The sequence below is a fragment of the Zonotrichia leucophrys genome, chromosome 2 (genome assembly GCF_028769735.1).
Source record: "Zonotrichia leucophrys gambelii isolate GWCS_2022_RI chromosome 2, RI_Zleu_2.0, whole genome shotgun sequence".
Taxonomy (NCBI): domain Eukaryota; kingdom Metazoa; phylum Chordata; class Aves; order Passeriformes; family Passerellidae; genus Zonotrichia; species Zonotrichia leucophrys.
Window position 1 is genome coordinate 153434741 of NC_088171.1, and position 23588 is coordinate 153458328.

Consider the following 23588-nt stretch of genomic DNA (forward strand, 5'->3'; position numbering starts at 1 on the left):
TACTAAGACCACCATTGACACCGTGGCTACCAAGGCGACCAAGGTCACCGTGGCCCCCACAGCCACTGTGGCCACCACAGTCACTGTACCATGGTGTCCATCCTGGAAGTCCCTCCAAGAGGTGCCCAGTGAGGGAATGATGCCAGGCCAGCAGGACCAGCATGGGGGGTGGGGGGGGGGGGGGGGACTGGAGCAGCCAGGACAGCATGGACAGCATGGACAGCAGAGATTGGGCAGCGCCTGGGGCCACTTGGGCACTTCCAGGCAGAGGGGTTGGGGAGTGGCAATGCCATGGCCACCTCCCAGCGCTCCTTGGCTGCCTTGCCTGGTGTAGCAATAAATTGTTGCTTGCTCACTTGCTGTATTAGAAATAAATAAAACCCTGACCCTTGCTCGCCAGGTGTATCAAAAGTTTACCAAAATTTGGTGCTGGCTCACCTGATGTATCCCCTGCAGCTCCTTTAATGCCTTTCCTGCAGAGTACCTCATTTCCTAAAATAAAGACATTCCTGGAGTTTTCTTTAGAGACCACTGAAAGCTTTATTTTTCAAAGCTTGGTCTTCAAAGAGGTGATGGAGAAATATTCCTCCCTTTTTCCTGAAGAGGGAAATGTTTCCCTTTTTCACTGCAGACCCTCTGAAAGGACCTGGAGGGGCTCGAGCATGTCCAGGGAAGAGATGGAAAAGTGGAAGGGTTTGGAGAAGCAGGAAGGGCTGAGGGAGCTGGCGGGGGCTGCTCAGTGCAATTTAAAAAGGATGAACAATCAGCCTGGGGCCGGTTCAGAATTTCCTGATTTGATGCAATGCAACAAAATAAGCACTGGGAGGAAAAAAAAAGAAAGAACAGCAGAAAGAGAAAGGATGTAAAACAAAATGGAGAAAAGGGGAGAGAGGCAGCACCACCCATTTATTGATGAAAACTACTGATGTTTCATTCAGGAAACTTTTTTTTGTTTCAAATCAGGGATTTTCCCTCTTTACCCCCTCATCTCCTGGAGCTGTGGTTTGGGAATTGTCCACAGGAGGGCAGCAGTGAGTGTGGGAAATCAGCAGCACTGTGCATGCGCCGCTCCCAGCTGCAGTTCCGGGTGCCAACAGCAGGTGCCAACACGAGCTGCTGGCGCTGCTGAACACCCACCCCGCCCCATCCCAGCCCCAGGGGCTCTGCAATGGCTTGGGATGAAGCGACCCTGGCATATTGACCCCACGCTTCCTAACATCCCCTAGGTCTCTCCTGGCCCCAGGCCACACAGTCAGCTCCACTGGTTACCCACCAGCACCACAGATCCTTCTCCAGATCTGCTCCAGCAGGCCAACCAGCCAGGACAGACACTGGGGACGGATCCTCCCCAGGGACAGGACCAGCCCTTGCCCTGTTGAACCTCCCAAATCCCAGCCTTTAAGGTCCCCCTGAAGTGCAGGATGTGGCAGGATGATCTGCCTGGAATGTGCCCAAGGGACAATGCCCCATTTGTGGCCATCAAGGCTGCACTGAGAGGGGTCTTCTGCTGATTTTGGTGCTGAATTGGGCTAAAACCAGCCCAAATCACCAACCCTGAATTGACAACTGAGGATGGATCACCAGAGCTGGGCCTGGCCATCCATCAGCTGAACCTGGGAACATCCAGTCCCCTCTGTGACAGAGATTCCTCTCTCTCACTCTGCTTGGAATGAAATGTGTGTGATGATCCTCCCTTGGGAAGGGAATGCTCCCTAGAGATCCTCCTTGAGGCTGAAAGAGACATTCCAATTATTGTTGGTGTGAGAAATGACATCAAGCCCTGCTGAGGAATTGTCTCTTTTTGCTGGCTTTGACAAGACTGATTTAATGAAATGGTTTTGACAGAAATTTTTAATAGGATTGCTTTGCACCATTGCCCTGATGTGCACAGTGGTCAGAGGGTCTCTGGTAGCCTTTTGGCTCAGGGAGTCTTGGTGACCATGGTGTTGACAGTGGCCTTGGTGGTTATACAGACCATGGTGTCCAGAGTGCCTCTGATGACCGCAGTGACCTCATGGTGGCAATAGCTGCAAAGATGGCCATAGTGGCAGTGGTGGCCTTGGCAGCCTTGGTGCCCGTGTTTCTCTGAGGGTCCTGGTGGTTTTGGTGATCGTGGTGGCCACAGTGACCACAGTGACCTCAGTGACTTTGGTTGCCTGCTGGCTCACAGGATCCCTGTTGCCACTGCCAAGGTTGTGGTGGCCAGGAGGAGTCCTCCGAGGTGGTAGGGAGCCCTGGGGATGCTCCCACCTGGGGGACAGAGAGAAGGGTAAGAGGGGACAATGTGGGGAGTGAGGGGGGTGGGGACATGCATATTGGAGGGTTAGGGGTGACAGGAGAGATAGGGACCATGAGTTGACAGATGACAGGGTGTCGTGGGATGCACGGAGGGGTACAGGGGCCATGGAGGTCAGGGGTGTCATGGTAGGCTTAGGTTTGACAGGGGTCAGGTGGAGTCAGGAGGTGCCATGGCGGGTGACCGGTGGTGACCGAGGTTCAGGAAGTGCCATGAGGGGTCCCAGCCCACCCACGTCCAGCACACAAGGCCCATCCCCACAGCACTGCCTTTGGTGGGGAGTGACAGGGTTGGAATGGGGTCAGGGACCCATGTCTCTGTCCCTGTCCCCGTTGTCCCCTGGCATGGGTGTTCCTTTCCATTTTCCCTCCCACAAGTGGGGGTCTCCATCTCTGTTCCCTGTCTTTGTGCCCACGTGGGTGTTCTCAGGCTTGGTGTCCCCAGAATGGCCTGTCCCTGTCCCCAAACTCTAAGTGAGTGTCCCCACCCTCTGTGCCCTGTCATGGGTGTGCCCTGTCCACTGTTGGTGTCCCATGGCCACAGTGGGTGTCCCCATCCCTCCTATGCTGTCACCTTTCAGCCACTTGCAGGTGGAGCTGCTGAATGTCCCCTTGGACCGGAGCTGGATCCTTGCCCTTTCTCCTTCCTGGCTGATTTTGATGACCTCAAAGGTCTCAAGAGTGGGATCAGCACCTCCTTCTCATCAGGATAATTGGAGAATTGATGGATTCCCATCCCGTGGCACGTGTACACCTGGAACACCGTGGCATTCCTAAAGTCCTCGGCAGTTATTTCTCTCTGTGATGCTGAAGAGAATTGACCAAACGAGACAATGCCACCGGGCTTTGCCTTGAACCGGTACTTGCTCACCCCCCGGTACACGTTGTGACACTGCCCATTCTGAGCCTGCCTCAGCGTCACCAGGGCCTGGGTCAGCAGGAAATGCAGCGTTTTGAAATGGAAGCTGTCCTGGAATTCCTGGATGGAGCGCCCGGCTGTACGCACAGCTGCGTTGAACTCTGTGTGCAGCTCATCCATCGTGTAGGCCATGAGGGTGATGGCCTGGACTGGGGATGACAGAGGGGACACAGGGGACCCCCGACTCTGCCACTTGGCTGTGACCTTAAGCCAGGCCTGGGCAAAGAGAGAGTTCTGCTGGAACTCGGAGCTGTTGAGGGCCGACAATGTCGCGGTCATGTTAGTGCCACAGTCCTGGTACTGGTTATCGAAGGAGTCCGGGGCCATGTCCAGGGGCATCTCATTGACAGCCGTGGTAGCCATGGCCATTGCCAGCAGTGCCAGGGCCTGAGCCAGGGGAGCCATGGAATGGAGAGGCCACAGGCACCAGGGTGAGACACTGGAGGACACAGAGGGGACACAGAGGACAGAGAAGAGATGCAGGGAGGGTCCATCAGTAAGGGACGGGGGAGGATATTGGCGTCAGCCCAGGGCTAAGGGAGGCACTCCTGGCCAGCAGACCCCTGGGCATGTCTGGGGTCCCTGATCCTGAATCCTGGGGTTACTGAGGCCTCCCCAATATCTCCCAGCCCCAGGAACCCCAATGCCAATCCCACAGTACTGTATCCTCCTGGCCCCCCAGAAGCCCAATCCTACTCCCATGACTACAAGTCCCCTCAGCCCCAGCAGGATCCCAACCCAAATCCTGCGGTCACTCCCTGAGTCCTCCAGTGTCCCCCTCAGATGGTGCCCAGACCCCAATCCCACTCCCAGTCACCAATTTCTTTGCTGTCTCCCAAGAACCTCAACCCAAATCCAGGCATCACCCTCTGCGCCCATAGTGTCTCCCGGCCCCCCCATGACCTCAGTCCCACTCTCACCATCCCGTGTCCCCCCTCATTTTTCCCCAGAGTCCCCCATTACCCCAATCCCAGACCTCTGACTCCCCCAGTGTCTTTCCAGCACCGCAATCCCAATCCCTCTGTCCCGTGTCCTCCACAAGAGTCCCCCTCGCGTCCCCCCCAGCCCTCGATACCGAAATCAGCCGGAGTGAACTCCCTGATGGAACGGGAGGTATCAGAAAGCCGGAATTCTTTATCAGCTCAGACTCACAACAGATCTCTCCTGATCATGCCCATCAGGGGGGATTTGCCAAGGGATATTTATCCACCCTAATTATAAATATTCATTAAAATGTGTCCCTCAACTTGTATAGACTCTTCATCTTTCCAAGAAATAATTTGCATGGCTCCACCTCTTTCTGAAAGTCCTTTTATGCTACTGAGGAGTCCTAAAAATGAGTTTTCTCTGTGTGGTTTTCACTGCATGCCCCAGTATGCCAGATGACCTCACATTGAACTTTCATTTTTGACAGACACTGCTTGTTCTGTGTTACAGAATTTGCCAAACACCCCTCACTGGAGTTCCCTTTATCTCTTTGTCCACAGGTTCAAGCCACAATGCTCTTCTGTGTACACACTTTTGCATCCTTTCATTGGTTTTTACTTGTTCTTCTTTAAGCCCTATCCAGCAGTATTCAGGAGAACTCAAACTTTCTATTCTCTCTCTTGTTGCTCACCCTCCATGACCCCAATCCCATTGTCTGATGTCCCCCCAGTGCCACCCAGTCCCACTCCCCACTGCTCACTGAGTTGCTTCCACACCTCAGATACCAGTTGGGGTGCCCTATCAGATGACATCCCTATAGGCACCATGAGCCTGGGCATGATCTCTTGAGGGAATGCCTGGGTGACTTTCCTGGCCTTGTTGGTGTGGCAGGAGAAATTCTGGACCCCCAAAATTGAATGAACCAACACCAGGAGATACCTGAGCCCATGTTGGCATGGTGGCTCAGAAAAGCCATTTGCCAGTAATCCCCAGGAGTGTTTCCTCTTTCAGTGATGCCTGGAGGTGATGGTTTGGAATTCAAAGGAACCTCTCGTGCAGTTTTAATGCAAGTCTATTTCCCACAGGGATTTGTCAATCCCCAAGCTGGTGTGCCCCATATTGTATTACAGCCATTTCTTTGGGCAGCTCAGCTCAGCTCAGTCACCCAGGCACTGCCCCAAGAGATCATCCTCAGGCTCAAGGTGCTTGCAGGGATGTCTGTTGAGGGATTGTTGCAGGAAAATGGACACTGTGCCCAAGCCAGTCTCTATGGGGTCTGAGTAGAATTTCATATTGTCCCCAATAGCTCAAAAACAGGAAGAGCCTACTCAGGAGAAAAACAAGTCCAGGATGTGAGGCACTCTAAGAAGGCAGAATAAAAAACCACAGCAGAGTGCATGAAGGCAAAACAATAAACCACAGTGAGATGCATGAAGAAAGAAGACTAACCAATCAGCTGAAGGCTTGAGACGCGTGCACAGATAGTCCAAACCAATCATGTATTAGCTTGAGGTGCGTGAACAGTAGAATAAAGCATAAATACAGTTTGTTCTTGTAATAAATTTGACTTCTCTTGATCATATTGATCATGGCGTGATGTCCCATTGCTAATCCTCCACTGATGTCACCTGATAGGGGCCCCCAAGTGATATCTGAGGTGTGGCAGCAACTCAGTGAGAAGTGGGGAGTGGGACTGGAGGCAACTGGGGGCACATGGGATTGTGGGATAGGGGACCTGGGGGTGAGCAATATTAGAGAGAATAGAAAGTTTTAGATGCCATGGTAAAGTTTGGTGCTTGGTACAGTTTAAAGATGAATGGGCGTAAAACAATAAAATGATGTAAAAGTGTGGACATAGCAGGACAAAGGTGATTGTACTCTGTGGAGGAAGAGATAAAGGGAATTGCAGTAAAGGATTTTTGCCAAGTTCTGTAACACAGAAGGAGCAGCGTCTGCCCAAAGCAAAATTTTGAGGCATGGTCATCTGGGATATTGGAGCACTCAGTGAAAACCACACTGAGAGAATACTTTTATAGTACTCTGCAGAAAAATAAAAATTATTTCCTAAAAGAGGCAGAGCCATGCAAATTATTTATGGGAAAAGTGCTGGTTTCTGTATTAGATAAAGAACACAATTTCATACATATTTATAATTATGATGCATAAATACCCAATATCAAAGTCCCCCCTGAGCTGCAGGACCAGGAGAGATCTGCTGTGAGTCTGAGCTGATCAAGAATTCCAGCTTTCTGATAGCTCCAGTTCCATCAGGGAGTTCACTCCGGCCAATTTCGGTATCAGGGTCTGGGGACCCTTGGGGGGGAACTTGGGACTGTGAGATTGGGGTCTGGGGGGGGCACTGGAGGTGTCACAGGACAAGGACTGAAGTCCTGGGGTGGTCTAGGGACACTGATACGAGACACAGGACCATGGGAGTGGCAGTGGGTTACTGGGGGACTCTTGGTGGGCCTGTGGGACTGGATCAGGGTCCAGGGGTCCCCAGGGAGGTCATGGGACTGAGAGTGGGATTGGGGTAAGGGGGGGAGGGGACAGGGACAAGTGGGACCCATTGGGGACCCCAAACCTTGGGCCAGGGTCCCAGGGAGCATGGGGTCACTGGGAGGGGTACAAGGGGCTGGGAAAGAGGGATTGGGGTAATGGAGGCATATTACAGCGACCTGAGGAGGTCTCCATGGTGACAGAAGGACGAGAATCTTGTTTCTTGATCAGAAGGCTGGATTTATTGATATATGATATATAATACATTATAACTATACTAAAAAGAATAAGGAGAGAAGTTGCAGAGGCTTGCTAAGCCAAGAATAGCAAGAAAGAATGAATAACAAAGTTCTGTCTCCAGGGAATCTGTCCCCGAGCTTGCTTCTGTGATTGGCCCCCAATTGTAAACACGGAGCATGAGCCAATCACAGGATCACCTGCTACATTTCACAGCAGCAGATAACAAATTGTTTACATTCTTCTTCTGGGGCCTTTGCTTCCCAGAAGATGCACAAATCCCAAAGAAAGGATTTCTGTGAAAAAATGTCTGCGACAGAGGCACTGGGAAACACCGGGGGGACACACAGGACTGGGAGTGGAACTGAGAATCTGAGGGGTTACTGGGGTTATTGGAGAGGACATCAGGAAGTGACTCCAGGATTTGAGTCAGGGTCCTTCAGGGGGCTTGACAAGACACCTTGAGGTGGGATATAGTGAGACAGAGTAGAGATGCATTCTGAATTAGGTGAAGTGTCTAGGAGAGGTGAAAAGTCGGTGAGACCAAAGCTGAAGGAAAAACTCACATGCTGGAGACAGCGAGGAGACAGAGAAAGAAAAATAGAAACAACCACAAGGTCAGTTTGCCCCCAACCTAGGAATTCCTTTGATAAAAAAGAACTGGTGCTAAATGTCATGCTGAATGAATATGTATGAACCTGTTGTGAAACTGTATGCATATGCATTTGGAAGGGGGATAAAAGGAGACCTGAGGTCTTCAGGGGTACTCATGCCTTTTGAGGAGGATTTCCTCTGCATGCGTCCGACACGTGCTGTAATAAAAACATACAGAGCTTTACAACTTTTATGAGATTGTGAGGTTTCTTGTTTTCTCCGCAAAACAATAGGACTCTGGGAAAGGGACTGGGAGTCATCGGGTCTGGGGGACACTGGGGCATCCAGGAGTGACTCCAGGATTTGGGATCAGGCTCCAGGACACGTCCAGGGATTTCCCAGCCAGCGCTGCCACCACTCTCCCTGGGCTGACCCCACTGTCACTCCCTAGCCCCTCACCAAGGAAGCCTGCCCATGTCCCTCAGAGTCGTCTCTGTCCCATCAGTGTCCCCTCAGCATCCCCTGGTGTCCTCCAGTGTCCTCCATGTGTCACACAGTCTATCTTTTGTGACCCCTCTTCGTCCCACAGTGTCCCACACAGGTCCCTGTGGCCTGTCTTCTCCATGGCCCTCCTGGCTCACACCCTGGCACTGCTGGCAATGACCGTGGCCACTGTGGCCATCACGATGGTGCCCCTGGACATGGCCCACAACTCCTTTGATGACCAGTACCTGAACTGTAGGGATGAAATGACTGAGAAGTTGCCAGAACTCAAGCGCTCTGATTTTCTCAAGAATAACACATTTGAAAAGGTCTGGAAAAATGCCACAGCCAAGTGGCAGAAAGGAGGCTCCGATTCATCCACTCTGACCAAAGACCAGGCCATTGCCCTCTTAGTCTACACGATGAAGTCTGTGTATAGTGACTTCAATAAAGCCGTGCGCACAGCTGGAAACTCCAGCTGGGAATACCATGACAACTTCTACTTCAAAACGCTGCATTTCCTGCTGACCGATGTCCTCCAGAAGCTTAGAAACCCTAAGAATTGTCTGGATGTCTTCCAGTTAGTGAACAGTTACCAGTTTGAGGTGAAGACTGGCGCTAAAATCTGCTTCGGCCAATTCGCTTCATCATCGCTGGACAAAACGGTGGCCAAATATTATGGGACAGACACAATGTTTGAGGTGCACACGTGCCATGGCATGGACATCCAGAAGTTCTCCTTCAGTCAAAGTGACAAGGAGGTGCTGATCCCACCCTTCGAGACCTTTGAAGTCAGTGATGTCAAGACAGAAGGAAGCATGTTGAACATTGTTCTTCACTCCACCGGGAATTCCAGAAACTTCAACTGTGAGTGGCTGCGAGGTGACATCATGGGAACAACCTGGGGGGATGGGGACACTCAGAGAGGGTTGGGGACAAGGACACACGGTGCTGGGGACACCCATGACCCAGAGAGGACAGGGACACACACTGTGGGTGGGAGACAGGACACCCAGAGCTGGGGACAAGGTCAGGGACAGCATTGCTTGGGCACAGGGGTTGGGAACACCCAGTGCCAGGTGAGGGGGACAGACACATCCAGTGCGGAGGTTGGGGACAAGGTACATGGTACCGAGTTGGGTAGTGGGAAAATGGATCTCATTATGGCCCCCTCTGACCCCACATCCTCAGGGACCCACCTCTGTCCCTCTCACCATGGCTCTTCTGATGCCCCCCTGACCCTCTCACCTCATGATCCCCCTGACCTCTCTCTTTGTCCCCACAGGTGGGAGCCTCCTCAGGAAGTCCCCCAATCTTGGGGGGCTTCTCCTGGCTACCATGGCCATGGCAGTGGCCATTGGAACCCTCTAAGCCACGAGCCCACCAAGGTCACGGTGGTTATGCAGGCCACTGTGGCCACCATGGTCACTGTAACAAGGCCTCCATCCAGGGGAAGCCCTTCCGAGAGCTGCCCAGTGAGGGAGTGATGCTAGGGACCAGCATGAGGGGGCCTGCCTCGCCTGATGCATCAATAAATTGCCACTTGCTCATCTGCTGTATAAGAAATGTATCAAAAACTTGATCCTTGCTTGCCTGGCATATCAAATGTTTATCAGAAATTTGATCCTTGCTTGCCTGGTGTATCAAAATTTTACCAAAATTTGCTGCTGGCTCACCGGATCTATCTTCTCTAGCTCCTTTAATGCCTCTCCTGCACAGCGCCTCATTTCCTAAAATTAAACAGTTCCTGGAGTTTTTGTTAGAGGCAAATCAAAGTTTTATTTTTCAAACTTCGATCTACAAAGAGGTGCTGGAGAAATGTTCCTCCCTTTTTCCTCATTCACTGCAGCCCCTCAGAAAGGACCTGGAGGGGCTCGAGTGTGTCCAGGGAAGAGATGGCACCGGTGGAAGCATCTGGAGCACCAGGAAGGGCATGCGCCGCTCCCAGCTGTAGTTCCTGCCAACAGCAGGTGGCAGCATGAGCTGCTGGTGCTAGCGCCCGCCCCGCCCCATCCCGGCCCCGGGGGCTCTGCAATGGTTTGGGATGGAGCGACCTTAAAGCCCGTCTGGTGCCAGCCCTGCCATGGGCAGGGACATCTTCCCCTGGGCTGGGCTGCTCCAGGCCCTGCCCAGTCTGTCCTGGGACATGGCCAGAGATGGGGCAGCCACCTCGTCCCTGGGACAGGAGAACATCGGTGTGGATCTGGTCCATAAATGTATTTGATGGATCCATGTGACAAGAGCTCCAAGCTCTCAGTGCTTCCACCGCCAGAAGGATTTTGTTGCTTCCCTGCTTGGTTCCTTCAGGTCCCAGACAGGTGGATTTGGGCCAGTGGCCCACTCTGACAAGGGAGCAGGGCAGGCTCTCCCATGCTGGTGTGAGCAGCTCTGCCCGCTGGGTGTGCCGGTTCTCCCGTGCTTAAACCCTTCATTTTTTGGATGTCTTCCCTAAACATCAAAATCCCTGCATCCCAAAACCCTGGCATCCCAAACTCCCAACTGCTGTAGCACAGCATCCCAAAATCCCTATATCCCAAAATCCCAACTGCTGTAGGCACAGCATCCCTAAATTCCTGCATCCCAAACCCCAGCTGCTGCAGGCACAGCATCCCAAACCCCAGCTGCTGTAGACACGGCATCCCAAAATCTCTGCATCCCAAAACACCAGCTCTTTTAGACAGGGCATCCCAGCATTCCAACATCCCAGCTGTGAACACAGCTGCTGGCTGCACTCCAGACAGAGCCATTCCAGCCCCGGGTGAGTGTCCCAGGCTCAGCTGCAGGACACCCCCAGGCCTGGCAGCAACCCCAGAGGGAGGCTGGGCTGGGAATTCCCGCAATTCCCGGCTGCAGTTCCCTGGGGATCATCCTCCTTAGATCTGCATTTCTTCAGTAACAGGATCATTTCCTCCAGCTGCGTCCCAGTTCTGTGGGATTCCAGAGCACAGGTTCAGCTCTGGATTGGGGCTCCCTCCCAGTACCCCCAGTTCCCCCCCGTGCCAGGGCAGGAGCCCCCAGGGGTGACTCCCCAATGCCAGGACAGGAGCTCCCAAGGGTGACTCCCCCCTCCCAGGACAGGAGCCCCCAGGGGTGTCTCCCCCTCCCCAGGTTCCCCCTTGGCTCCATCCCAACTCCTGGAGCCCATCCTGGAGGGAAAGGGCCGCTCCTGCCCCCAGGGAACTGACCACGCTGTGCTTGAGGGATCTGGGGCTGGGCAGGGGCACCCACAGCACCTCCTGGGGCCAGCCCTGCTCCCCGGGGTGCCAATGCAGTCCTGTTCCAGCCCTGCTCCCCAGAGAGCTAGTGGAGTGCCAGCCCTGTGCCAGCCCTGCTCCCCAGGGAACAGACCCCGGAGTGCCTGGAAGGAGCTGGGGCTGGGCAGGGGCACCCACAGCACCTCCTGAGGCCAGCCCTACTCCCCAGGGTGCCAGCCTGGGCTGAGGAGGTGCCAGTGCAGTGCCAGCCCTGCCCCCCAGGGAACTGACCCCAGTGTGCCTGGAGGGAGCTGGGGATGGGCAGGAGCACCCACAGCACCTCCTGAGGCCAGCCCTGCTCCCCAGGGTGCCAGACTAGGCTGAGGTGCCAAACCGGCCTGAGGAGGTGCCAGTGCAGCACCAGCCCTGCTCCCCGGGGTCCCAGCCCTTCTCCTTAGTGTGCCAGCCCAGGCTGAGGATGTGCCAGTGCAGTGCCAGACCTGTGCCAAACTGGGTTGTGAAGGTGCCAGTGCAGTGTCAGCCCTGCTCCCCAGAGGGCCAGCCCTGTGCCAGCCCTGCTCCCTAGGGTGCCAGTCCTGCTCCCCACGGTGCCAGCCCTGGGCTGAGAAGGTGCCAAACTGGGTCGTGAAGGTGCCAGTGTAGTGCCAGCCCTGTGCCAAAGTGGGTCGTGGAGGTGCCAGTGTAGTGCCAGCCCTGTGTCAGCCCAGGCTGAGGAGGTTCCAGTGCAGTGCCAGCCTGTAGAGAGCCTGGTTTAAGCATGGCTTAAAGAAAGAGGCCATGAAGGTACTCAGCTGAGGGAAAGATAGAAGCCTGCTGTTAAGCAGCCTTTCCCAGGCTCGATCCTGTAAATAATTAGGTTCTCAGCCACCTTTTATATAAACAACAAGATTCTCAGACCGTTCTGTCCTTGGCTGCTACTGGGAACAGATGGCCGGTCTGGGAACAGATATGAAGGTTTTGAGAACTTTTCATATCATGGTGAGAACACTGATCTTGGTTTCAGTAAACTAACTTCAGGTATTGTAAACAAAAGGAGGAGCTGAAGTTTTCTCTACAGCCTATCAGGAGCTCAGATTTTGCAATATGCATGAAGTGAATTAACACTGTTATAAAAAGTGCCTGGTTGATCAATAAATCGGAGTCAGATGCTGAATCAACGAAGATGGGTCTTTATTGGAATAAGAATCCCAATATAACCAGTTAGATGGTGCCTGGGCCAGTTCTGACCCTTGCTGCTGGGCCAAAGGCAGCACTGTGGTGCTTTACCCCAGAGATACCTTGGCTGCTGGAGATTGCAGCGGGGCACAGACGCAAGTCCAGGCTTGTCAGGACTCCGTTTACCTCAGGAGAGAGAGCTTCTGGCGATGGTGAAGATAAGAAAGGGAGTGGATTCTGCTGGAGGGTTATATCCAGATGTTTATTCCACGGGTACAGAGGTCTGAGCCGGGGCAATTCCTCCAACAGAATGGAGGCCGCATGGTCTCATTAACCTTTTAAGCTCAGGGCAGGGGAAGGGGAGGGGACACCTATACGGGCCAATGTCCCCCAGGCCTGAGGGACCAATCACACGACGCCTTGCTGGTATGTTAGCCTGATTGACAGGGCACACTCAGCGAGGGGCGAGGGGGAAGGGAGAAGGTAAAACAGGACATTGCAACACACCGCAATCAAAAGGTCTTCTCCCTTCACTTCGTCACCAGCCCAGACTGAGGAGGTGCCAACGTGATCTGAGGAGGTGCCAGTGCAGTGCCAGCCTGGGATGAGGAGGTGCCAGCCCTGTGGGAGTGCAGAGACAGTCGCGCGCCAGCCCAGGCTGAGGAGGTGCCAAACTGGGCCAAGGAGGTGCCAAACTGGGCTGAGGAGGTGCCAGATTGGGTTGAGGAGGTGCCAGCCCTGTGCCAGCCAGGCCAAGGTGGTGCCAGCCCCGTGTCAGCCCAGGCCAGGAGGTGCCAGCCCTGTCACACACACACACAAGTGACACCGGCTTTCTCTGTGTTTTTATCTCAACTCCCCAGACAACAGATCCCCGTGCCCGCCCTGGAATGTCCTGGAATGTTCTTTACACACGGCTACAAAAACCCGGGAGGCAGAGGCGGCAGGGCAGAACCCCAGGATCTTGACCAATTCCTTGGAACAGAGCTGGGCTGAGTCCCTGGATCCAAGCTTAGCCAATTCCTTGGACAGAGCTGGGCCAGTTCCCTGGATCCAAGCTTGGCCAAGCCCTGGGATCAGAGCTGGACCATTTCCCTGGATCTGAGACTGGCCAGGCCCTGGGATCACATATAGACCAATTCCCAGAAGCCAAGCTCAGCCAAGCCCTGGGATCAGAGCTGGGCCTATCCCCAGATGCAAGCCCTGGGATCGGAGCTGGGCCCGGTCCCAGATCCAGGCCCAGCCCCAGGCCCATCCCCAGCCCGAGGATCAGAGCTGGGCCTATGCCCAGATCCAAGCCCAGCCCAGGCCCAGGATCAGATCCAGGCCCAATACCAGGCCCAGCTCCAGGATCAGAGTCAGCCCCATCCCCAGGCCCAGGGTCAGATCCAGGCCCAGTCGCAGGCACATCCCAGCCACAGGATCATAGTCAGCACCAGTCCCAGCCCCAGTCCCAGGCCCGGTCCCAGTCCCGAGGATCAGAGTCAGGCCCATCCCCAGGATCAGGTCCAGGCCCATCTCCAGGCCCAGCCCCAGCCCCGGGGCGCAGTTCATGCCGAGAGGTCGCTGTTGTCGAACCTCTCCTGGTCATAGACTTCGGCCACCACCTTCCTGCCCGCGAACCAGCGCCCATTGAGCGCCTGGATGGCCTTGTGAGTCTCTGAGGCCATGGAGAACTCCACAAAGATCTTGACGATGATCTCAGCGTCCTCCTCCTCGCCCTGCTTCTCCTGGTAGATGATGACCCTGTTGACAGCCCCGAACTTGCCGCACTCCTCCGTCACCTCTCCCTCCAGGTCGTCGTCGATGTCCTTGGGATCCACCATGTTCCGCAGCACCATCACCGTGGACTGCAGGGAGGGAGGAGAGGAGGGGATGAAGGCTGGAGACACACACGGGGCACAGCCCAAACCCCAAACCCTCTGCAGGCACTGCAGCCATGATATTTTATGTAAAATCCTTTTGCTAGAATGAGAAGCTGAGAGGCCTCAGAAATGAAATGTAAACAATAATTATCTGCTGCTGTGGAATGCTGCATCTTTGATTGGCCTCATGTGGTTGTTTTTAATTAATGGCCAATTACAGTCAGCTGGCTCAGACTCTCTGGTCAGTCACAAGATTTTATTTTCATTCCATTTTTATTCCTTGCAAGCCTTCTGATGAAATCCTTTCTTTTATTATTTTAGTATGGTTTTAATATAATATATACCATAAAATAATAAATCAGCCTTCTGAAACATGGAGTCAGGATTGTCATCTCTTCCCTTGTCCTGGGACCCCTGTGAACACCAGCACCACACAGGCACCGTCCATGGGCTGCAGGCTCAGGCTCTCAGGGATAATCACAGTATTGCTGCCTGGCAACCCGACAAAGGAGGAATGATGAGGAGGACTTAATCTATTAGAAGGCTAATTACTTTAATAATAATTAATAATAGTTAATTACTTTAATAATAATTAATAAAATTACTTTTAATTTTTAGTTAATTTTAATTCATTTTTAATTTTAAATAATTAAAATAATAATTAGTAGTAATTACTTTAATATTAATTAATTACTTTATAATACTGTATTACATTCCATCTAAAGTGATTCTGCCAAGCACTCACTCTTCACACAACTGCTCTCTCTGCACTCATCTCCTGACTCTCTCTCATGACTGTCCCGACAATCCAGGACACAAACACACACACACACCCCTGCCCCTGACAGGCCAATGAAACAAAACACCATCACTCTGGGTAAGCAATCTCCATATTGCATTCCACTTTGGCACAGCAAATGATAAGAATTGTTTTTCCTTTCTCTGATGTATACAGAATGTGAAACTCAGAAATATTCTGAGAAGAATTGTGCCTTGCTTTTCCCTGTGAGGACAAATGTGGCAGCAAGTTTCCAGGCCTGTGTGGTGCTGGCCCCTGGATAAGAACTCCCTGACTGAGAATGCTGTGTGCCATTTCCTGGGACACACCCTGGAAGCACAACGAGCCTTGGGCACCACTCCCATCTTCCCTGTGCTGCTGCCATCCAGGTATGTCACTGTCGCATTTGCTGGAAAAATCCCTTCGCCAGGATTTCTCTCCTGGGAAGCTGAAAAGCCTCAAAGAAAAATGATAAAAATAAATTTATCTGATTTGCTTCTCCTGTGTTTTGCTGCTTTGGAATGTGGTGATTGCTCCAGTGGTTTCATGTGAATTGTTTTTACTTAATGACCAATCATGGGCAAACTGTGTCAGGACTCTGGGGAGAGTCACAAGATTTCATAATTGTCTCTCCAATTTTCTGTCTGTATCCTTTCTGTATTCTTTAGTATAGTTTAGTTTAGTATTCTTTAATAATGTAATATCATAAAATAATAAATTAGCCTTCTAAGAACATGGAGACAGATTCATCATTTTCCTCACCTTTGACAGGGGACTCCGAAAATACCACACAGGTATTTTTGGCTTTTCCTCAGCAATTCCTCAGTTCTGTCACAATTATCTTTGTGTTCCTTTCCTGCCCTCCCAGTAAAGGCTTCTCCAGGTGCTCTGGGTGCTCTCAACAGGACACACAGGTGGGTGACACACTTGCACCCAGCCCTTCCATGACTGAACCCCTCGGGCTCTCAGATCACCTGGCCTGAGCTCCAGGGCCACGTCCAGGTGGCCTCTGGGCACCTTCAAGGACAGAAATTCCATCCCCTCTCTGGGCAGGCTGCTCTGTGCACCTGGCCCTGGCACCCCTGGGGCATTCCAGGCTCTGCCCCATCCCATTCCAGGCTCCACGTGAACACATTTCCTGTGGCTGCCCCTCATAGCCCAAGCCAAGGGCACTTGTAGCCTCAGAATTCTAAACAGGTTGGGATGGAGCATTATATTAAAAAAGGCTTACAAGGTTTGTTTTTTTGGGGTTTGAAATTTTTTTAAACCTTCAATGAGACTATTTAGCCCTGTGCAGCTTTTCCCAAGCTAGGCTGTCCCACAGATTGAGATGGTTGTGGCTGCTGGGACAGAAGCCCCAAGATGTGCTTAACTTCAGGCACCCTTAGGAAGAGGAGGGAACCCTCATTCCTTGGGGAATGCTGCCAGCATTGTCCCTATCAGCAAATGGAGAAGAAACACTGTAGGTTCCCTGTCAAAGCTCAGGAAATGTGCCAGGAGACTCCAGCAAAGGAACAAACTGGACATGCCCAGGCAAGATCACCAAGTCCCCTCCAACAGCCCCCACAATAATGCATGAATTCACTGTTCAGCTTAATGTTCTTTTTCTATCCCCCGTTCTTGTCCTCCTCCTCACTGCAACTCCTATGAACTTCTGTTTGATCAACACCTCAGGGTTTCAAAGAATCAATTCAGGTGGGAAAAGACCTCCAAGACCACTGAGTCCAACCAATGCCCACCCTGTCACCAGACTGGGGACTCCTCTGGGATTCTGCACAGGACTCTCCCCTCTATGGGATGCTGTGGGGCAAAGGTAAACTTGGTTCTTGGGACAGACTGGCCTGGCCTGAGCCAGTGCCACCCTTCCAGCCCAAAGGCCACCGGGGTTTGATTCAGTGACACCACAGTTCAGTCAGACACCTCACCAGGGCCTGCTCTGAGCCCTCCAAGGGACTCCAGGAAGATCAAGGAATGCCAGAATGGTTTGGGATGGAGGGACCAAGACACCATCCTGTCCCAGCCCCTGCCACGGGCAGGGACACCTTCCACGATCCCAGGAGGCTCCAAGCCCTGTCCAGCCTTGGGATGGGGCAGCCACAGCTTCCCTGGGCACCCTGTGCCAGGGACTAACACCTCTTATTATTGGGATATGATATGATTATATGGAATACTGGGAAGGATTCCTTCTCAAAATCCCACCTAACCCTGCCCCCTGGCAGTGGGAAACCATTCCCATGTCCTGGCACTCCAGGCCCATGTAAATCAATCCTGAAGAGCAAGGCCAGGTGCCCCTGAGACCCCCCAGGTGTTCCCTGAGTGCCCCAGAGGAACCTGCAGATGCCCCTGAGTGCCCTAGGCTCAGAGGTTCTGTGAGAGAGCTCAGACGTGCTGTGGGTGAGCTCAGAGGTGCTGTGGGTGCCCCTGAGCTCAGATGTGGTGTGGGTGAACTCAGAGGTGCTGTGGGAGAGCTCAGAGGTGCTGTGGGAGAGCTCAGAGGTGCTGTGGGTGCCCCTGAGCTCAGATGTGCTGTGGGAGAGCTCAGAGGTTCTGTGGGAGAGCTCAGAGGTTCTGTGGGAGAGATCAGACGTGCTGTGGGTGAGCTCAGACGTGCTGTACGTGAGCTCAGACGTGCTGTGGGTGAGCTCAGACATGCTGTGGGTGTCCCTGAGCTCAGAGGTGCTGTGGGTGCCCCCAAACTCAGAGATGCTGTGGATTCTGATTCTATGCACTTCACCCCACACCCCACCAGCTCCCACCACAGAATCCTGCCCTAAGCAGATCAGGGAGCTGCAAACATTCACCCCCAGTGCTAAAAGGAGCCTGTTCTTCACAGGGATAGAGGCCCTTTCCTCTCCTGGCTGCATCTGGAAAGCCTTCAAGAGAGGAGGATGTTCCTTGAGGGCTGGGAATCATGGAAAGGTTTGGGTTGTAGGGACCTGAGAGCCCATCCAGTTCCACACCTTCCACTAGACCAGGTTGCTCCAAACCCCATCCAGCCTGACTTTGGACACTTCCAGGGATGGGGCAGCCACAGCTTCTCTGGGCAACCTGTGCCAGGCCCTCACCACACTGAGAAGAATTCCTTCCAAAATTCTGCAAAGATGATCATTTTGTGTTTAGGACACATGGATGAAAGAAATGTCCTTGCAGAAGACCACAAAACCCCTCATCATGGGGCATCAGCATCACCAGCTCTCACTGCCCCCAAGGAATTCCACCCCTTCCCAGGACAGTTCACCTCCTCTTTGCCAGACTCAGGCAATCCCACAAGGGTTTGGCTGGGACAGGACCCTAAATCTCCTCTGGTTCCACCCCTTGCTGCAGGCAGGGAACCTCCAGGGAACCCTAACCCTGTCCCACCTTGTGCTTCATGGTGACGGAGTCCCAGGACATGTCGATGCTCTTGATGGGCCCGAAGGGGGGAAGGCCTGGAGGATGGTGTCCTCCCCAGCTTGTAGTATGTGAAAAACACCAATCACTGTTTTTAAAATTTTAAAAGTAATAAAATTAGTTATAAAAATAGTAATACAATTAGAGTAATTAATAATTTGGACAATTTGAATTAGGACAATATGAGACAATAGAAACAAAGAGTTACAACAGTCCGGTACCTTTTCTGGGCAAAATAAGCCTGAAAAAGACACATGTAACAGAGGATTAGCCCTTAAAAGCAACAGCCTGTTGCATATTCATACACCTCATCCATGATGCATAAATTCCATTCAAACACAGGATTCTGTCTGGTCAGTGTCAGCCTCTTCCTCTAATCCTAATGCAGCATCCTGCCTGAGCAAGGAGGGAAGAAGTTTGTTTCTTCTGATAATGTAGCAATAAATTCTTGTTCTCTGAAAGATTTGGGTGTCCTGTAACTGCTATCTCAATGCGAGCCTTTCTTCATAAAAAAAATATCTGACATAGCATAGTTTCTATTTTAACATTTTGTTATAACCTAAGACTGTATTTAAACACTACTTAAGAAATTAATACAGCATTACTGTCTAACACAATACAGGTAACATTAATTTAATATTTGTGAAAAGCAAATCATAAAATACGCATTTTTCACAATTCCTAATCTTCTTCTTTGTAAATCATTTGGCTGAGCAATATTTTTTGTCTACTTGCATCTTCTGGACTATGCTGGCAAAATAAAACAGGGATTGCACAAGGAAGAAATATCAAACCAGTTGTAACACATAAAACGGAAAATCTTAATTTCTTTAATACATTACCCCACCAGCTAGGTTTTAATGTTGTTTTCTAATTTTTGGACTGGTACCTGGGTTATTATATGTATTTTTTTCCTTTGATTTCTGTTTCTTTTTCTAGAATGACTTTTCTGGGTCATCAATTTTCAACAATCTGATATATAAACTTTCCCACAAACACCCCTTCTTTAGCCAATAAATAGTCCATAGCCATCCTATTCTGACTCTACAGTTTTTGTTTGGCTTTGCTGACTTGATATTAACTTAATGCCTGGGCAGCTTTATTTGTTATCATTTCTATAACTGCTTGGAGTCTTGTAATATGACTCAAATATAATTTGGGTCAATACACAGTTAAATTGCTGTGCTGGTTTTACCTTTTTGCTTACTAGTTTTTTTAAACCGAATCCTGACTGTATCTTTAAGATAAATGTAAAAAAATCCATCTCTCTCCTTGTTAGACATTCAATTCCAAATCTATTACCGCTTCTTCCTAAGTTTCTTGCAATCCAATAATTTTCTCTGTTTTGCATACAGGTCTTTTTGGATGGGTTATAACAGTGGCTGTTGACATATGTGTGTGTAATAAAAGAGGAACTTTGGTTTCTTTCCATGTGATGCTTTCTGTAGCATTTGTGACATGATCTTGCTGGTATCCTGAAATGGAAGAGACAACAAATGAGTGCAGAAACAGGAATAACAGAGGTCCAGTATGGCTTATACTCCCACCTCCCATGCCTGTGAGGTTGCAACCACAGCAGGTGTATTTGATCTTCTTGGTAGGAAATACAGAGCCAATGGTCTTGCCTCTATTTCCTTGTCACTTGCTCTAACTAATTTCCAGCAAATTGTTTGACACCTTAACTGTGGTCTCCACCCTTCTCAGCATCTCCCATCACGGCACTATATCCATACAAACAAAATTATTACTTTCCGGTTGACTTATGATACTTTATCCCAAATGTTTCATTCTGTTGTGTTGAATATAAGTTCACCTTTAGATGTTCCAGAGGTGAAGGGGGGGGGGGGAGAGAAAAGTGCATTTGTTTTCAACATGCACTCATCCACATCCTGTCAACTGTGTGTCTGATTAACACCGAACAACTTTTATTTTGTTTTGTAGTTAGCAGCTGAGCAAGAAGTCTGACGCTTTTTTTCTTGTTGACCTCTTAACTGCTTGACTGAACACCAGGAGAGCACCGGCAGCTGCAGCTGGCGCAGCAGCTGCTACATCAGCAGAACTATCGAGTGGCTCGTGAACGGTTTTCAGTTGTCATTCTTTTAGATGCAAGGTTCATTATTGATATTGTTGGTTTACGTTTAATAAAGTTTTTCTCACCTTTCTCAAGAGGTACTTTTCCTCCGAACCAGTTGGGAGGCAATTGATCTGCTTTCCATGAGTCCTTTGGGATTCTCCAATTTGCTTAACTGGACATACTTAACACTTCTTGCAAAGACATAAATTTGTGCTACATGCAATTATTCTCACAATTCAAGCATTTACTTATAACCCAATAGCATGTCCAGTATGGAGATGAATCAAACTTTACAGCATGGGGTACTGATGGAAAGGTAATTCCCTTCTTCCCTGTACAATTGACAGGCTAAGGTCAGAATACAAAAGCAGTCTTGATCCTTCTATTGAAGTATTCCTCCCACAAGGAGATGTTTTATTCAGGCAGTGCTTGAAACCAGTGATATGAGCGTTGCCTTATTTCTTAATTGGATGTTATTCTTTGTCATTCCTTGGATCATTTGGGTTTTCCTAAACCATTACGCTTAGTCCCCATTGGAAAGTCAGTTGGGTATCACCAGTTTAAATGTGATAGTCCATTCCTCAGGTTCCTTCACAAGTCCTTTGATTCTGGTGCATGAATCACCCTCTTTCCATGATTCTGATTGTTGCTTCAGTAGTACCTGGAAAGGACTTCTTAATAGCATAGTAATAAAAGAAAGATAATACTGCATTAACTTTTACTATTCACTTTTCTTCCAAACTTTTTGGGTTTAGCTAAAAGCTTTCTCCGCAGCAGCTTCTTCTTATATCCAGCTGTGCTAATAGCTGCAGAGGCAAATTCTTCTTTCTGTGAGCTACAGTTGGGTAAATAAGAAAAGCCAGACCAATTTTAACATGAGATGTATCACAACTATGGCTTTTTACTTTCTGGCACCATTTACCTGTTTTAGTCTTACAGACCTACTCTTCAGAACAAATGCCTCTTTTTTTAACAGCAAACAAAAAAAAAACCACTTTGGGAGCTTTGGAGAGTCAGCAATCTCTGCTTTGATTTTATCTTTTTAGTGTTGGCCCCCCTCTCCCTCTTTTTGACAGTATTGCTGTCAATGCTGTTCTTTGCCCTTCCCAGCTGCTGCCACTTCCCTGCAGGGCCGGAGTAGGGGAGAACAGCCACGGGCATGGGGACCGTGGGGCTGCCTTGGGTCCCTTCTGCCCCTTTTCTTCTCTCTCTTTCTCTTTCCTTCTCTCTCTCGGCCCACTTACTGGGCCGACGCTGCCATCCTGGACTCGGGACCCCGACAGTCTGGGAGCCCCCCCCAGTTCTGCATGGAGCCAGCCCGCTCCTGGCCAGCAAACCTGTGTCCTCTGCTGCCAGCACCACCGAGGGTCACCTCCATGGATGGTCCCTGCCACAGCCCCCGAGACCCCGCTGGTCGTACGGGAGCAGTCAGACACCTCCCAACCTTGACAACCCCAAACTTGGTGTGCTCAGGTGCTCCTGACATTCTTTTTCTTTCTTTAGTCAACTTATGCTCATTTCCCTTCAAGGAGGGCCTGTTCTGCTAAACCCTTTACAGACGCTAGTCAGCTCAGCTCTAACAACCTGTGTTAAGATACTTTCTGCTTTCATGCAAAAAAACCTAAACACATTCACACTTCTGCTCTCTTCTAGCACCAAGATGTCTTCAGTCCACTTTCCCAACATACCAGAGTCTGCTAACCACCCCCCTACTTCAACTTCTCTCTTTCTTCTCTTCTTACTTTCTTTTTCTTTCCTTATCTTTTTCTCTTTTCTTTGATTGAACACACCTCAGATGGTACAGGTGTACACAAACTAGTTTACTTCCAAAAGTAAGCTGACAACTTTCTTTGACTAGGATTGCAGTAGCTGTTATAGCTTAAATACATACTGGTTACTGTGGCTTACTGGGTCTAACATCTTTGATATATAAGCTACTAGTTGCTTTTTTTTACTCTTCCTCAGTCCTGAATTAAAATTTTATGAGCTACTAAATTTTTTGTATTAATGATAAATGGTAAAGGATTTTTCTAACAAGGGTAAGCTTAAAGCTGGTACTTAGGCTAGCTTTAACTTCACCTCTTTTAATTTAACAATATCTACCTTGGTCCATTTTATATCATCTCTCTCTGTCAATTTTTCATACACATATTTTACTGCTTGTGTGTAGCCCTCAATCCATAGTTCATAATGTTTCAATAATCAAAGTAGTTTTCTGATCTCCCTCTTTGAAGAGGGAGGGAGAAGGGATAAACATTCCTGCAATTCTCTCATGGTTGAATGTCCAGCTACCGTTTTTTATGAAGTGTCTAAGATATTTTACCTCTGGTTCTACAGATTACAATTTCCATTGGACGCTCTTAATCCTTTTCCCCCAGAAAATTCAAAAGTTATATAGTAGCTTCTCTAATTTTAACTTCAGTTTCTCCAAAAAAAAAAATAGTTTCTCTTGGACTCCTTTACTGGGAGAATAGGGGTATTATGAGAAGACGTATAAAGTTCTAATGTCTCATTCTTATAAGTTTTTTTTTATTACCAACTTCAAATTTTCCCATTTTCTAAAGATATGAGGTACTGACTTACACATATGGGACCATCTTCTCTCTCAATTGTAACCCTTACGGATAATACAACCTCAATTGTATCCCCTATTTCCTTCCCAGCCCAAACTCCTTGTTGAATTTTTTTTTATTCTCTTGGCCTAATTGTAAATCTTTAGTTGTCATTTTCCCTTCTTGTGATATAACCTCCATTATTTTTCTGTAAACTTTTCATAATAAGTTGTTATCTGCCCTAGGCACTAATAGACATCCTCCTTCTAAATTTTAGTTTCTCCTTCATTACTACATCTTTTAATAACAGGAACTGTGAAACTCTTTCATTTTGTTCCTGCTTACTTTTACAGTGCTTTTGCTTACACTATAACTTTTTGGAATATTTCCAATTCTTCTTCTCTTCTTGGAAACCCACTTTTAAAGTCATCCCAGGCTCTAGATGGCATTTCCCCTCCCAAAAAATAGAGCCTATGATCTCCCTATTCCTCCTCCTCTGTGCTCAGCTCTTTAAAGATGTTCAGATCTTTTGCCTGCTTAGGACGATTTCTCTAAGCAGTGGAAAAAGAGATGAAAAGGAACTCTAGTGTGGTTTTTGACAAGTTCTG

At 49.9% G+C, this 23588-nt stretch overlaps 2 protein-coding genes across 2 annotated transcripts; one reads left to right on the forward strand and one right to left on the reverse strand.

Annotated features, from left to right (window-relative positions):
- Window positions 1–2164: 2164 nt before the first annotated feature.
- On the reverse strand, window positions 2165–3577 carry LOC135442978 (erythroblast NAD(P)(+)--arginine ADP-ribosyltransferase-like). The gene is given in 3 exon segments (XM_064703245.1): window positions 2165–2250; window positions 2870–2977; window positions 2980–3577. Coding segments are annotated over 3 exon segments (792 nt in total).
- Window positions 3578–8130: 4553 nt separating this feature from the next.
- On the forward strand, window positions 8131–9325 carry LOC135442979 (erythroblast NAD(P)(+)--arginine ADP-ribosyltransferase-like). Its single transcript, XM_064703246.1, has 2 exons — window positions 8131–8821; window positions 9240–9325. Exons 1-2 carry the CDS (start codon window positions 8131–8133, stop codon window positions 9323–9325), a joined length of 777 nt encoding a protein of 258 aa, XP_064559316.1.
- Window positions 9326–23588: the final 14263 nt, after the last annotated feature.

Bases quoted from the DNA above. Each gene is read 5' to 3' on its own strand.
- LOC135442979 (XM_064703246.1), top strand. From the start codon at position 8,131: ATGACCGTGGCCACTGTGGCCATCACGATGGTGCCCCTGGACATGGCC. The intron at 8,822-9,239 runs GTGAGTGGCTGC...TTGTCCCCACAG, and splicing joins GAATTCCAGAAACTTCAACT to GTGGGAGCCTCCTCAGGAAG.